This window comes from Bombyx mandarina, chromosome 22, assembly GCF_030267445.1.
Source record: "Bombyx mandarina strain Sakado chromosome 22, ASM3026744v2".
In the NCBI taxonomy this organism is placed as follows: Eukaryota; Metazoa; Arthropoda; class Insecta; order Lepidoptera; family Bombycidae; genus Bombyx; species Bombyx mandarina.
This window is the reverse complement of record NC_143228.1, coordinates 14692063-14708647: the sequence shown is the minus strand read 5'-3', so window position 1 is coordinate 14708647 and position 16585 is coordinate 14692063. Positions and strand designations below refer to the sequence as shown.

Sequence of the window (16585 nt, the reverse complement as noted above, 5' to 3'; positions counted from 1 at the left end):
CAAGATTATAGGTCGAGTAAAAAGAATATTTTAAATTGTTCCTACTAAACGCAGAAGTTAACTGCCGATCTGATACTAAGTGGTAACAGCAGTCTTGAGACTTGGCTTTAGAGATCCAAACGTGGAGGAAAAAAGATGTGTGGTGTCGTGGGACACCGGATAGGAACGAAGTTCCTTATTATAAAAATATAAATTTTAAGTTCTATTCTAGGTTTAAAGAAAATAAAACTGGAGGTTTCGCAACAACCGACGGTCATTCCGTAACGTGCGAACTTATTGTGGTACACTTCATTCACAGTTGTTTGCACAAGAGTTAGTGTATTGGGCAAACGAACGTTCTGAGATCGTGGTCAATGCTTGATAAAAAATATGTTATTTTTTGTACATTATTACAAAGTTAAGTCGTACACTGTGTACATTACTAATAAAAAGCTTACGTTACAGACGTTTTTTCCCGGTTAGGGTACTCCGCCGCATCGTCCTATCAGGAACTTCGTTCAAAAAACACTTTAATGATGTAAAAACACTGAGTTTAGTTTTCTCTATTATTTCAACAGAAAGGAAACAATAAAAGCTGTTGTAACAGAACCAGAGTGAAACGAAACAGTATGTTTTATTCTGCGTATAACTTAATCTCAGCGAAGTTCGATCCGAGTCGTAAACAACGTGTAATGTCTTAGTTTTTCGAGTAATACTTCTCGCAGGGTCTGTCCGTGCGACGTAAAGCCGCAGTAAATATCTTATGTAATTCACTTGAGCACAGGCAGGCTTCGCTCTCTTTGGACATTGCCTTTATGAGGTCTAGGTCGGGGTAGTGTTGTGGTAAACATTTCTACATTAACGAATCACACACGATTTGCAATCGTTTCGATAAAATCGTTTTCAATATCGAGTTTCTCTTCCACATCTTTTCAAAGAACTAAAGTAATCTAATCATAATATTTATTTTCTACTAGCTGACCCGGCAGACTTCGTAGTGCCTCAATCGATAAATGAAAGACTCAAACTTTTGTATAAAATAAACTTAAAACAAACAAAAGGAATTTGTCCGATGGGGGCCACATCAAAGGGAAAACAAATTTGTTATTTTTATTTAATTCCGAGCATTTTTATATTTATCTACCTTTTAAACCTTCTCTGGACTTGCACAAGTAATTCAAGACCAAAATTAGTCAAATCGGTCCAGTCGTTCTCGAGTTTTAGCGAGACTAACGAACAGCAATTCATTTTTATATATATAGATTTGAATGTTTAGCTTTTATTGTCAATGATTTTTGGGAAAAAATTCAAGCTTGCATCAAATTTTTACGAGATTGGTAGAAGCTGGCATTGATCCATAACAATTTTATGCATTCAGTATTACAGTTCTACAATTCGTATGTAGTATCACGAATATCACGACCGCATTGCAGTATTCTTAACATTGTTATACTGCTGATTAAAATTTCATGGTTTGCTCTAAATTTAAATCGTCCACACTCAACTCCTCCAACTATAATTGTGTCAACCTTGTAATGCAAGAAAAACACATTCAGAATCGATTTTATGGTTTTTGTTTTATGTATTTTTATATGTGTGAAATATTTTATTCTATTTCAGATTTAAGTTGTTTTGAAATCTTCGAATTGAAGTTAATTTAAGTGATACAATCGCCGACAACTTCTAAACAACTGACGATCATTTCCTCAATTCATTGTCGAACATTATCGAATATTTATTACAACAAAGAATTTTATGATTGATCAATGAGTCATTAAAATTCAAGAATGATATATACTCAACGAACTGTTCACAAAAACTTTAAATAAATGAGTGATTTAAACACAGAGTCATGATTCGGTTCATTATTCACGTCCCTATCTATTCCCGTGCGAGTCAATAGTTCGAATTGTCGAGTTACAAAACTTCAGAAGATAGGTACTTACTTTCTTTATATTGTAGCACGTTTTTGTGTTTCTCGTGCATCACTACGCATCGGTAACAGCCTTTTCTGAAATAGAAAACAGTCCGTTTTAATCAAAATTACGTTTTGATAACGTTTTCATTGTGGTAGGGCGCTCATGGGTAGGTAAGGGTAGCTGCCACAACCCTGCCTATTGCCATGCCTAATAATTCACTATCTTTTCTAAGTACGAATTAAATACAATTTTTCCAGGTACGGCATATGTATCCGAACGATTACCACCATTCTGACAATGCAATTTTTGTTAAGGAAGGAATGATTACTAGTGGTCCGAAGTACTTTCCAGTTTCACGGGTGGGGCTTACTAACAGATGTCCGAACTTTTCCAAGGAAGACCTACCCTTGAGCTGATGCTACAGCGAATACATATACTACCCGATTGGAATCGCAACCCACTGATAAGATCCGGCGAGAAATTCAGTGGGCCGGTATCTTGGGTTGGGTTACACGTCGAAGGCTTCGACGAGTTCTATGAGTTTGGTTACCAAAGTCCCTATGCCTGCTCCTAGTGTTAGAGCTACGGGTGTGTAATGACAGTGTTAGTGGATTCGTACACACGTCTTTACGGTGCCGACAATGACTGGTTCCTGAGTGAGTCGTTGCATGGTAGACTGACATTGTCTTCAGCAAAATAGTCGTTAGTTTTAAGGGTGAGACTTCTGTATCTCATCGAGCGAATCTCTTTTTTCAAGGTGAGTGGCGGCATTCACATTGACCGCCTTTTGCGGCCCGATTGCAATAAAACGAGTTGGACAAACTATTATGATAAAGGTCCTTTGAGCGGAATTGAATTCCGAACTTTAGCTTCCGGGACCAATTAAGCCTCTTACCATAAACTATTCGAATTGAACTCCAATAACAGAACTGGTATCATGAAATTTTAATTGGATCTAAGAAACTTACTCGTCAACAATAAGAAACTTGTCTCCTTCTGAAGACAGGCACTTTCCTTTATTCGATAGTCTCTCTCCTTCTATAGTGATGGACTGGATCACGCCCGATTGAAACCAGCGACCGTGCCACCTCGTCGGGAACGAACAACCTGTTAACAAGAAAACGAAATAGTCAACCACACATTTGTAAAAAAAGTTGGTAACAATTTGACTTAAATCACTGGTGGTAGGACCTCTTATGAGTCCGCACGGGTAGGTACCTCCACCTCGCCTATTCCTGCCGTGAAGCAGTAATGCGTTTTGGTTTGAAGGGTGGGGCAGCCGTTGTAACTATACTGAGATCTTAGAACTTATATCTCAAGGTGGGTGGCGCATTTACGTTGGAGATGTCTATGGGCTCCAGTAATCACTTAACACCAGGTGGGCTGTGAGCTAGTCCAACCATCTAAGCAATAAATAAAAAATCATTCTATGATGACTAGCTTTTGCACGCGACTCCGTCCGCGTGGAATAGTTACTTTGGAATAATGCTAAATTTTACCCCCCACTTCATTTACGTAGAAAGTGAAAATATTTTGAAACATTCTTTATTCGTGCTCCACGTGTATGGATCTCATGATGTTATATAGCCTATAGCCTGCCTCAATAAATGGGCTATCTAACATTGAAAGAATTTTTAAAATCGGACCAGTAGATCCTGAAATTAGTGCGTTCAAACAAACAAACTCTTCAGCTTTATAACATTAAGTATAGATTCTCACAATATTGGTGGGGGAACGAATTTTTTGCAGTTCTAATGCTGATGCGGAATTGATTTATTTATTTTCCTACTAGACTTTTGTGAGCATACGACAAAGGGAAGATCTTTCGCCGAGTGGGCGAAATGGCTCGGTAGACCGACGGTCCTAATTTTATTGTTCGAAACTTGAATATATGCCAATTTATCTCGAAAATATCGTTGGCGAGATTCAGGCATCTGTCAAATATCTTATATTACCTATGATAGCTACTCGCTGTAGACGTGCCCGCGGTTTACGCTCTTTTTATAGTTATTTGTTAGCAGTGTGTTTGAGAAAGAAAAGTCTTTAGATAAGACGCAGAAGAGAGATAGATACTTTAACCATAAATATGGCATTCGCTTGTGACGACAAGGTGCGTAACACGTTCTTTTTTTACAGAAATTACATATCTTTACTTTAGATACACATACTCAACTGGTGGTAGGACTTCTTGTGAGTACGCACGGGTGGGTACCACCACCCTGCCTATTTCTGCCGTGAAGCAGTAATGCGTTTCGGTTCGAAGGGCGGGGCAACTATACTCAGATCTTAAAACTTATATCTCAAGATGGGTGGCGCATTTACGTTGTAAATGTCTATGGGCTCCAGTAACCACTTAACACCAGGTGGGCTGTGAGCTCGTCCACCCATCTAAGCAATAAAAAAGAAAAGCTGCTTTTAGATTACGCTATACTATAGTGGTATATAGTATAGCAGTCTATATTTAGCTAATAATATATAGTACAGTATAGTGTGAAGTATAGTTCGAAGGGCGGGGCAGTCGTTGTAATTATACTGAGACCTTAGAACTTATATCTCAAGGTGGGCGCACTTACGTTGTAGATGTCTATGGGCTCCAGTATCTTACTTAACACCAGGTGGGGCTGTGAGCTCGTCCACCCATCTAATAAATAAAAAATTAAAAAACTCACATCTCACTTGGTATTAAGTGGGTTTCGGAACCTACAGATATCACAACGTGAATACCGCTGTACACCTGTAGATACTAGGTCATGATGAAGTGTCAATCGTATGAGCTTAAGCTGGAAATGAACGCACCACCAGTAAATAGCATCTAATAACCCACGCAATAATATGCACTTAACAATCTGTCACGGTTATTGTCAATGACATCGGCAATCATTCTCAAATTCATCAAATCAACAGAAAATAAATCGGTGAGCAAATATTTTCATTTTATACATACCGCGGTAGGGAAAAAGTATTGTATTTAATTGGATTCTTTCTTGGAGTTTCATAATTCCATAATGAATTCTTGTAATTTAATTTCTGATGATCCCACACGAATGAAATGAATGATAAATGATTATTTTAAAAATTCATTGTAATAACACTTAAAGTACTTCAGAACGTCTTGTAATAGCAGTAAAGAGTTTTCCAACGATGTCAATACAGAATATGTACTTAGAATTTTGTTTGGGACCCATTGATTATTACTGGTGGTAGGACCTCTTGTGAGTCCGCACGGGTAGGTACCACCGCCCCGCCTATTTCTGCCGTGAAGCAGTAATGCGTTTCGGTTTGAAGGGTGGGGCAGCCGTTGTAACTATACTGAGACCTTAGAACTTATATCTCAAGGTATGTGGCGCATTTACGTTGTAGATGTCTATGGGTTCCAGTAACCACTTAACACCAGGTGGGCTGTGAGCTCGTCCACACATCTAGGCAATAAAAAATAAATAAATAATAATAATTGAAGAACATGGGGGTCATAGAGTTTAACCCATTTCTTACGTTTTTTTCACCAGACCGTTAAGTATATTCTATTAATGGCGATGAGTAGTATTTAAAGCAATTATTGCGGCAATTACATTGTTTTAATGTTTATGGGATTCGAAAACCAGGTGCTTCATGAGTTCGTCAATTGTCCGGTCAATGAAAGAATGCGTGACGTAGCTTTGAAGTTGCGTTGAATAGATTTAAAAAAAGTTGTTTACTGATGAACTCGTTCACGCTTAGCACTTTTTTTTCTACCTATGCTTCTCCTTGGCGTGTAGGTGAGATCACGGGGCTCAAACCGGGTGTGTTGCTAACACTGGCCCTAGCAAGGGCAGTGCTTCGTAGAATCTACCACCGAATCGGAAACGCGACCCACTGAGAAGATCCGGCGAGAAACTCAGTGGGTTAACTTCGTACTGATCATAATCGGTACTTATATGAAAAATAACGATATTTTGACACGTTGACTGCCATGTAGGTTACCGGTGCCCTACGCGGCGCATTGAATTAATTATGTCGATTTCTCTCTTCGATATTCTTATTAAAGCGCCGGAATATCTAGTAGACTCTGGGAAAGACGAATCCCAAGATACTGAGCATGAATCTATTTCTAAGAGACCTAAAAGGCTAAAACATACGTTAACAAACAAAAGAAGGAAAAGTTAGGCTTTCCAGACGCTTAGTAACAGAAATCGACATCATGACTGCGCCACCATTCCTCTGTTGATGGTGTTATGACAACCGCAACCGTATCATGCTCAATCACAAACGGGTGAATGAGTCAGGAAGGAATGCATATAGGACGAACATAGAAACATTAATTTATATTTAGATAAGATATTTGCAGTATTAAAACCAATAGTTATTAATAAAATATAAATCATTAAAACAAATCTTTTATTTTTTCTCTAAATTCAAGTTAAATCGACGAACGCACAGCCTTATCGCTACAGGAATTAAATAAATTTAAACCAATATTTTTGTAACGAAGTTCCTTATGCGACGATGCGGAGGGGTACCCTAACCAGAAATAAACGTCCGTAACGTATGATTTTTATTAGTAATGCACACAGTGTACGACTTAACTTTGTAATAACGTACAAAAAATGACATATTTTTTATCATTCATTGACCAAGATCTCAGAGCGTTCGTTTGCGCAATACACTAACTCTTCTGCAAACAACCATGAATGAGGTGTACCACAATAAGTTGTTCCGAAACCTCCAGTTTTATTTTCTTTATACCTCGAATAGAACTTAAAATTAATATTTTTATAATAAGAATCTTCGTTTCTACTCGGTGTCCCACGACACCACAGATTTTTTTTTAAAATAGATCCCCCTTTTTTTCCCTCGATTCGGACCTGTTTCTCGTCAGGGCTAGATCGTTTCGTATGATATGACTTTCTCGTACAATACCAGCGACAATGTAGCGTTTGCTTTAAACTGAACGGGTGACCCGATAATTAATCTGGAATGAATGTCGTTTGGATGTGGGTTGTGACTCAGGTAATTTATATAAGGGTCTTTGGGAAACTTAAGTATCGACGCTGGTTAAATAGTCGAAAATGTACAGTATTTTAATGTGGAAGCTATTGAGTTTTAAGTTATCAAGTGTGTTTTGTGCTTGATTGACATCCAGAATAGGGTACAGTCGAGTTTTTGACTAGAATTTCATGTTTAATCTTCGTAGCAATCAATCGCTTCGTAATATGATATATCGGAAGCTAGTTCAAGAAGCAGTTTAATCCAGTTGAAACAGCAAAACGATAGCCTTGTTTGATTAGTAATCCAGAATTTATTATTATTTATTAATTTATTAATTAATTATTTATTAATTTATTAATTAATTATTTATTAATTTATTAATTAATTATTTATTAATTTATTATTAATTTGTTTTGTGCATCAATAAAAAGAAAGAAAAAAAAAAATACTGTACTATCAAATTGTAAACTTGTATTTTCGTTGTTTTTCCTGGATTCATAATAGTAAATCTCAGCATGAGATCAGTGAGTGAGTGTCCTTTTTGAATTTCAACCTTTAGACATCTACAACGCAAATGCGCCACCCACCTTGAGATATAAGTTCTAAGGTCTCAGTATAGTTACAACGGCTGCCCCACCCTTCAAACCGAAACGCATTACTGCTTCACGGTAGAAATAGGCGGGGTGGTGGTACCTACCCGTGCTGACTAACAAGAGGTCCTACCATCAGTAAATTTTGTAGTCATTCCAATAGAAAGTTGTGTCACTTTATCGACCACAAACTAATGCAGATCGATTGTGTATGACATCGACCGAGCGATGGCCGACACCCACTGTAATGTAATCGAAGCATTATATCGTCGTTATCGTCTGTAATAGCACCACAATGGTTCACTCAACAAGCGCTTTGTCGGACACCGGATCATGGTTATTGTATGAATACAGTGCATGTGAATATATGGGATTGTCATATCTTTTGTTGTTATTTGTGGCGTTTGAAATTAACTTGGTTGATGGTTATTGGTTGGATGGATGACTGGATGGATGATTTATTTGGATGGTTATTGATAGCATAATGATTAATACTGGTGATTTTGAATTCCCCATTACTCCACCCCCCGCAATCCCATACCCACCTTATCAATCGCTCATTTTTTTTGCTCTATTTGGTCGGACAAGCTCACGGCTTTGCCTGGTATTAAATGGTTGTTAAAGAACATTGACATGACAATTTAAATTCTTGCTTAAGTTTGATCGAAGTCTCATTGTGAGTGTATAGCAGCAGTCACACCTTTTAGTACACGATCGTAGGCTTAATGCTCAGTGTGTTTAGTGCGATTTTCTTAACATTCTCGATAGCGTAAAAGTTAACTCAAATTTGTATGCAGTTGGAACAGCGCCCCTAGCGGAAAACGTAGGCTAACATTTTTACGCTATCGAGACTGTAAAAAAACTCTCACTAAGTACATTGAGAACGCAGGTACATGTTTTTTCCTACTTATTCGCTGGTACCCTAGGGGGTATGCCGTGCCAGCGGACGGGTAAGTGAACGCACGGGTTGAACTGAGAGGATTTGCTAACACTAGCCCTAGCAACAGCAGTGCTTCACAGAATCGACTACCGGATTGGTATCGCGACCCACTGAGAAGATCCGGTGAGAAACTCAGTGGCCTTTGTCTATGGATTAGTTTACTCGATCGACGAGTTCGACAAGGAGCTGCGTGTATTGCAGAAACTCAGAATAGTCGCCCCGTACGACAACCACGAGAAAAGACGGGGTGCTACTATTGTAAATTGTAAGGCATGCAATTTGTGACTCCTATGGGATTCATGAACCGCTTAACAATAAGTGACTCTGAGGTACTCCGCTTGCCTACACTTGTAGACAATGCTTAATTACAATAAGCGTTGAACTAAGCTCTACCTATCCAATAACTCTAGAAAACCAATGACTGAAATATAACAAAATTAAGCATGTTCTGCAACATTAAAAAATTACTGACACAAAAAGGCTTGTTACGTTAACCGCACTCTAAATATCAAGAACTCTGTCTAGAATAGTCAACCGCGACCACGGTAAAGCATTCGAAAAGTCGAAAAAAAATTAAATGGAAAATGTATTTAAGTGTGAGATTAAAATGTAGTTTTAATTAGATTTAGAACTTAAATAATTATCCCGAATATTATATATATATATATATTATATATACGAATATTATATATTATATATATTATATTATTATATATTATATTTTATTTTATTTTATTTTTTCTCCAAATTAATTGACTGATTGACATAATGATAGCTAATATTGACATAGAGTGGTTACTACTGTATTGATATAATTATGTGTTTCTAATTCATTTCCTTTGTATATTTAATTAATTGAATTAGTATATTGTTCATTTTCTATTTGTATTGTTGAACTGTTTGTGTGCTGACTATTGTATTATTATTATTTTATGGATTTTTTCTGAAATAAATGTTTTATTATTATTATTATTATACCTAAAATACTACTACTATAACTGGGAAAAAATCACACACGGTCATCCGGCCCCAATTTAGGATTCCCTGTGTTACGGGTACCAGAGTTTTATATGTTTAAATATATACATCTATAGATCATGAACACCCAGACAAATAGCAAACAAATTTGTTCATCACACTATGTTTGTCCGATGTAGGAATCAAACCCACGACCCTCAGCCCAACAGTCAGGGCTACGAACTACTGCACCACCGAGTCATTCCAGTATGGCTTTAACCAAAACAGAGTTTGTGAAACGCAATTCTTCTTCACCATCTAAAGGGCTGAGTTGCAGAGGGCTCTTGACTTGTACAGACTGTATTAAATTCCGAATGGTTAATTACTTAATTTCGGTTAAAGGGCGTTTGGGCGCTGATTTATGAACATAATTCTCTAATTAAACCACTGCGACATTGTTCCGGTGATTTATACAAAAAAAATTCAAGAAACGCAAATTAAGTATTATTTTTTTTAAATTTTTTTTTTATTGCTTAGATGGATGGACGAGCTCACAGCCCACCTGGTGTTAAGTGGTTACTGGAGTGGGATGGATGTAATATGCTCTGCGTCAACCCTGTCCCGCCGTTTCAATAGCCCCGACTGGGCTCCGGCCCGGTCCGAGGTAGGGCGCCGGTTGTGAGCGGCAGGAGTTTTTAGTGAGGTTCAACTCCCACATACCCCACCTGCCGCGCGGGTGGGGATCCGGCGATTTTCTCCTGTGGAAAAAGTGGTTACTGGAGCCCATAGACATCCACAACGTACATGCGCCACCCACCTTGAGATATAAGTTCTAAGGTCTCAGTATAGTTACAACGGCTACCCCACCCTTCGAACTAATACGCATTACTGCTTCACGTACCTACCCGTGTGGACTCCCAAGAGGTCCTACCACCAGTATTCGGCATTTTTATTGTTGAAATGAATGTGATACGCAAATTATGTAATTGACAATGCCACAGACACAGCCGCGATGCTGTCATCCGCGAAATACGCTATTAAGTCTCTTCTTCTTTTTCTCCACCTTATCTCACTAGGTGGGGTCGGCACAGCTAATTTTTCTCTTTCATTCTCTTCTATCAGCCGTCATCTCAACACTCACTCCTCTCTCTCTCTCTCATATCGTCATTCACATACTCCATCCATGTCTTTTTCTGATCGACCTCTTCCCCCTCTACCTTGCACTACCATTTCCATAGATCTCCTAGTCACATGCATCTTCTCTTTACGCATCACATGTCCATACCACGTTAACTGTCCGCTCTTTAATTTGTTGATTACCGGGGCTACTTTCACACTTCCTCTGATATACTCATTTAAAATACTCTACTAAGTCTCGCCAGAAGAAATACATCTCGGGTACATTGAGATGGAAAATTGGTTTCAGATGCAGTTCACGGGAATATTGCAGAAAATCATAGCTTGAAACTCATTGCGTAATTCACTCAGGTGGCTTTTGGTTGAGTTGATGAAAAGAGATGGGGCTATATGAAATCAAGACTTTTGAACAAACATGTTTTCTTCTTCTTGTATGATAACTTACCATGTCGGTATTATTCTCTTAGTTGTTGAGAAATGCGTTGAGTTGTTTAACAATCTTTTAAATTAAGCAATAAAAATACTATGTTAGGGCGTGCATAACAGTTTACAAACAGTTTAGCCGGAAAATTATATATTTTATAATTTTAAATTAATATCATACCTTGACAGCGTAACTAAGGACTCGCGACTTATTGGTTCGCACAGACAATCATAGAGGAGTTGCTCACAGAACTTTACCTTATTAACATACTATAAAAGCAGTTACAACTTATTGGCAGCAACGGGATCATGTGCTTTATCCGACATTTTCATATTTGTATCTCTTTAATTGCTAACAAGACAATTCAATGTCATCGTGTCCTTCAATCAGTTAATTCATATTCCTTTTCCAATATATATAGACAGGATGTTTTTTGCATAGAATAAAAATGAGCAATTCGAACAATGGGCGTTTGAAATTCGATTGAAGTTTGGATATAAATAGATAGTGTTTTGTTTCGCCATGTACATATTCGGTATTATTTTAATCAAATCAAAATGTTTTTATGCGTGGAGGCTTCTGGAGGCTCCTTTAAATTTTCCTTTACCTATTCAAAAAGCAGTTTCACTGAGAAGAATCGACTAGAACTATAACAGCCGCAATGTGCACTGATCAAAGATATGCTCAGATGTCGTTTTTGTTCGTCTTCCCGATCCGACCCGACCCCGACGTGGTTTTACTAGATTATTATTAATATTGTTACGTGCTGGGGTTCAGGATAAATAAAATTTCACCAAAGTACAACTATAAACTGTATTCAACACTTAGAACACTTAAAACACTCAACAAACACTTTAAAACTCTCAATTCGCTTCTTCCGCTTCGCTTCAGGTGATCCGTTCGCTATTTCGCTTCGAGTAGTTCTGATTACTAACTGACTGCGTGCCATCTCTGCAACGTTTTTATAGTCGATACCACAACCCTAGAATTATCAAGAATATTCCTCACATTTCTAGTATTGTGTTTCCGCTATCTGACAATAGATGGTCATTAGCTTAGTAGCTAAACGAAACGCAGCACGATTCCCGAGAGATGGCAGCAGGACTGCGGTAGCGTCGGAGCTCGGCTAACTTCGTGCTGCGTCAGAGCCTAGCCGATGGAGGCGCATCGACGCCATTGCACACTTACCAACCAGCCTTCTTGAAGAGCGGTGCCTCCGTCCTAAGAACTGTCATACGTTTTCGTTTGCTAATGTCAAGAGATGATTTCTAAATTGAGGCCAACAGCGCAGAAGTGGCCTAACCCACATTTTTTTTATCTTCAAGCTTATATGACGTATACTCAAATTTATTTAAAATATAATAAATTTTGATGCAAAATCGACCTATCCATAGTTTCACCCATAGATAACACTTTGTAAACATTATTTTTGCGCGTATAGGTTTTTGCCTACTCAAATTCAATTTCATGAAAATTCAAACCTAATTAATTGCCTCCATACTAACTATGGTAAGCTTAGGCCACTTTTGCGCTGACGGTCTCAATTGTTCTAAGACAGCAAACGTGATTGGTGTACTCAGTATTTCTCTTAGCTCGATCACTCGGCCCCTACGATGTCTGACGATGGTGTTAGTGATTGTGGCTTCTCCGAGATGCATATCACTGTACGGCAACGAGCTCGTTTTGAATCTACTAGTCTACGAGGGCGGTAATTAAAACAATAATTTAATCATTTCCTCGTCGACAAACATTTAAAAACTTTTAATTGGAATGTTAACGAAATTTAATATTTTAATGAAATACGTATGTACGTCGCGTGTTCCAATTACGACAATAACAAACGCATTTTAAATATTAACATTTCATATGAGATTTGAGTGTCGAGGATTTTCGGATTGTTATAATGAGGCAGGAACATATTCCATTGTTTTGGATTGTTGGAAAGTTGGTTGTCAACGTTATTTTTATTGTTAATTCATTGATTTTGTGTGTTCCGGACTGGAGTATTATTTTTTTTCGTGTTTGGGTATGTCTGCATTTTAATAACGGTTGGAAACCTAGCTTTGAATCCTGGTGTGGCCACGATTATCATCTCCTCAACAGCTTTATTGTACCTTAAGATAATAAGGTTGGAGGGATTGTCATTGGTTTCAAGGTTTATTTGTGCAAGAAATGAATATTTTGACCTTATTTGTGAGTTTATTGACATAGAGGATTTAATCACTGCTAGACTTCATGAAGATTTATTTATGACTAGAGGTCCCGGAGTAGTTGAAATTCGACTATAATTAATTGGAAATGTATAATAAGTTTGTACATTATTATGATTGTATTTTATACTTCTATAATAACAAATTTCGCCAAGACTACAAACAATATTTAGTCTATTCTCAATTTGACAACAGACGTCAAAAACAAAAGTTTGACAATAAATAGTATGCATGCGTGTGTGCGTCAAATACATGGTATGTAGTGTGTGTAATGTTTTCTTTATTGATTTAATGTATATTTTATGCATTATTTAAAAAAAAAAATTAGCATTGTGCACTTCTTCTCTATATTCTCAATAAGTGTGGAAAATTTCATACTCCTCCGTCCGCGCAATTTTCGTAAAAAGCGATACAAAGTTTTTGCTTCACGTATTAATATATAGATTTCGGTCGGAGAATAATTCATGTCACTATATTTCTTTACGTTTGTATTATAAAAATTATGTTACGATTTAACAAAGTTCAGTAACTCATTAACATAAAGACATTTTTATTTCAATACTTACGCTTTTTTTTACGCATTTCGTAAATTCATTTATGTAGATAATATATACTGTGACGTCACAAAATCCAGTTAAGGAGTAAAAGTTGTTACGTAATCACTAAATAGACCGTACAACCTTGTAGAACGCAGATAATCAGTTCGCATCAATATAACACGCAACAAGCAGCACCTTGTCCAGCCCACAGAGATCCCTTATTTTCAAAGTCCTATATATAAATAGGGTTGCTTCCGAAATTTGACGGATTCGCAACAGAGTGCCGAAATTGCCCCGACACCCAGAAACTTGGCTAATTTCAAGACGCTCTCAACATTATATTTACACCATACGATTTATTTAACACTAATCATACCAACGCTTACTGGTACCTATTTCTACCATAGCGGGTCTAAGCGGTATGCGACAAGTATTTCTTAAAATAAATAAAACAAAAAAATAAATGTATATTAACTGTAGATTAATTGGTAAGAAAAAGTCATGAAGTCAAATGTGCAAAACCAATATGATGATACGTACATTTTCAATGCAAAAGTTCAAAATGGGTCATTTGACCCGTCATGGTATGTTTAGTGTTAAATTAATCTATTTTTTATTCAGTATGACTTCGTATTACAAAAGCTATTTTGTTCACATCACCGCCATAAAAATATCGGTACAATTATTTAGCTATAAACTTCACTTACTATTCAATAGTTATGTTGACTTACATTATACTAAAGGTCCCGCAGTAGTCGAAATTCGACTATAATTAATTGGAATTGTAAGTTTGTACACTATTATAATTGTATTTCATACATCTATAATCACAAATTTCGCCAAGACTACACTATAAAAATATTAACAAAGACAAACAATATTTAATCTCAATTTGACAACAGCCATCAAGAACAAAAGTTTGACAATAAATAGTATGCATGCGTGTGTGCGTCAAATACATGGTACGTAGTGTGTGTAATGTTTTCTTTATTGATTTAATGTATCTTTTATGCATTATTTTAAAAAAATATTAGCATTATGCACTTCTTCTCTATATTCTCTATCAGTGTGGAAAATTTCATACTCCTCCGTCCGCGTAATTTTCGTAAAAAGGGATACAAAATTTTTGCTTCGCGTATTAATATATAGATTCCTTTTAGTAAACGTAGTTTTTAAGACGTATCTATTGGTCATTAAACCTAATATTCAATACAGTTCCTACACTTTATGAATTTTTGATTTTCATTTCTGGATAATATTGTTATTTGTTTTAATTAACTATAATTTAACTAGCGACCCGCCCTCGCTTCGCTTCAGAAACTGTAATTTATTATTGATTTCTCCACTATTTAATGGATGTTATTATACATATAAATCTTCCTCTTCAATCACTCTATCTATTAAAAAACCGCATCAAAATCCGTTGCATAGTTTTAAAGATTTAAGCATACATAGGGATATAGGGACAGAGAAAGCGACTTTGTTTTATACTATGCAGTGATGTACTCTTTTTTTATTCTATGCGTACGACCTTCTCGCCCTCCCGACTAATCGTCGCCGTATCGTACTGTGTAACAGTCCTCGGTTTCTCCGTCTCCGGTTTAATTTGTTTAAATCAAGCCTTAGGACGCATTTTGTAGCGTACTCGCGAACATTGTAGCAATAATGTTAATAATGTAAGTACTCGCCCGTCTATACGAAAGTTCAGTTTAAGTTGAGAAAATAAAAATCGTTTGTCAATATTTTTTTATATTGGTGGTAGGACACCTCTTGTGAGTCCGCGCGGATAGGTACCACCACCCTGCCTATTTCTGCCGTGAAGCAGTAATGCGTTTCGGTTTAAAGGGTGAGACAGCCGTTGTAACTATACTAAGATCTGAAAACTTATATCTCAAGGTGGGTGGTGCATTTACGTTGGAGATGTCCATGGGCTCCAGTAACCACTTAACACCAGGTGGGCTGTGAGCTAGTCCACACATTTAAGCAGTACAAAAAAAAATTAAATATGTTCAAAATGTGTATGTATACTTAACAACTACAAATGTTTATTTACTGTGTTTTAAATTAGCATGTCTTATTTAATGTTGCTTTGTTACATGAGTAAATAATAAATTAAATTTGCTAATAATTTGAGTTTTAACTGTGGAGAAGTTCTAAGTTACAACATAGGTTGTAAAAACATTTTTTAGATAGATTAGAAAGTGAAACTTGAGCAGAAATATAAAATTATAGAAACTTATATATGTTTATATTTTCGCAATTCATATAAAATCTACAATAAAAACTAAAATATAACGATAATATATAATAAGAATTAATTCAAAAGCAATGAAAATGAATCCTTTTAGATCCAATTTATCAAATCATTTAATAACACAAAATTACCTTTAAAGAGGTTACGGCGAAGCAAATATTATAAAAGAATTTTGTTTGAAATGAAATAGCCCGCCTACGTAGTTAATAACTCACGCAAAAACCCTTTGGTTATCCCACAAATTGAATTCTTGGCATCTAAAATATAAAAATATACAAAGTATATGAAGTCGTCGTGGCCTAAAGGATAAGACGTCTGGTGCATTCGTGTCGAGCGATACAACCGTGTTCGAATCCGGCAGGCTGGTACCAATTTTTCTAATGAAATACGTACTCAACAAATATTCACGATTGACTTCCGCGGTGAAGGATCGTGTAATAAAAATCGAACCCGCAAAATTATAATTTACGTGATTACTGGTGGTAGGACCTCTTGTGGGTCTGCACGGGTAGGTACACCACTCTGCTTATTTCTGTCGTGAAGCAGTAATGCGTTTCGGTTTGAAGGGTGGGGCAGCCGTTGTAACTATACTTGAGACCTTAGAACTCATATCTCAAGGTGGGTGGCAGCATTTCTATGGGCTCCAGTAACCATTTAACACTAGGCTGTGA

At 36.8% G+C, this 16585-nt stretch overlaps 1 protein-coding gene across 7 annotated transcripts in view; it reads right to left on the bottom strand.

The window, feature by feature from the left end:
• aus (argus) overlaps positions 1–16585 on the bottom strand; it is a 133061-nt gene that overhangs the window by 16604 nt on the left and 99872 nt on the right. For all 7 annotated transcript variants that reach the window (XM_028170543.2, XM_089737091.1, XM_028170546.2 and 4 more), the window contains exons 3-4: positions 2867–3005; positions 1926–1990 (exon numbers count right to left, since the gene is read on the bottom strand). In XM_028170543.2, the coding sequence (XP_028026344.2) occupies positions 1926–1990; positions 2867–3005 (204 nt within the window). The remainder of the gene's footprint in view (positions 1–1925; positions 1991–2866; positions 3006–16585) is intronic.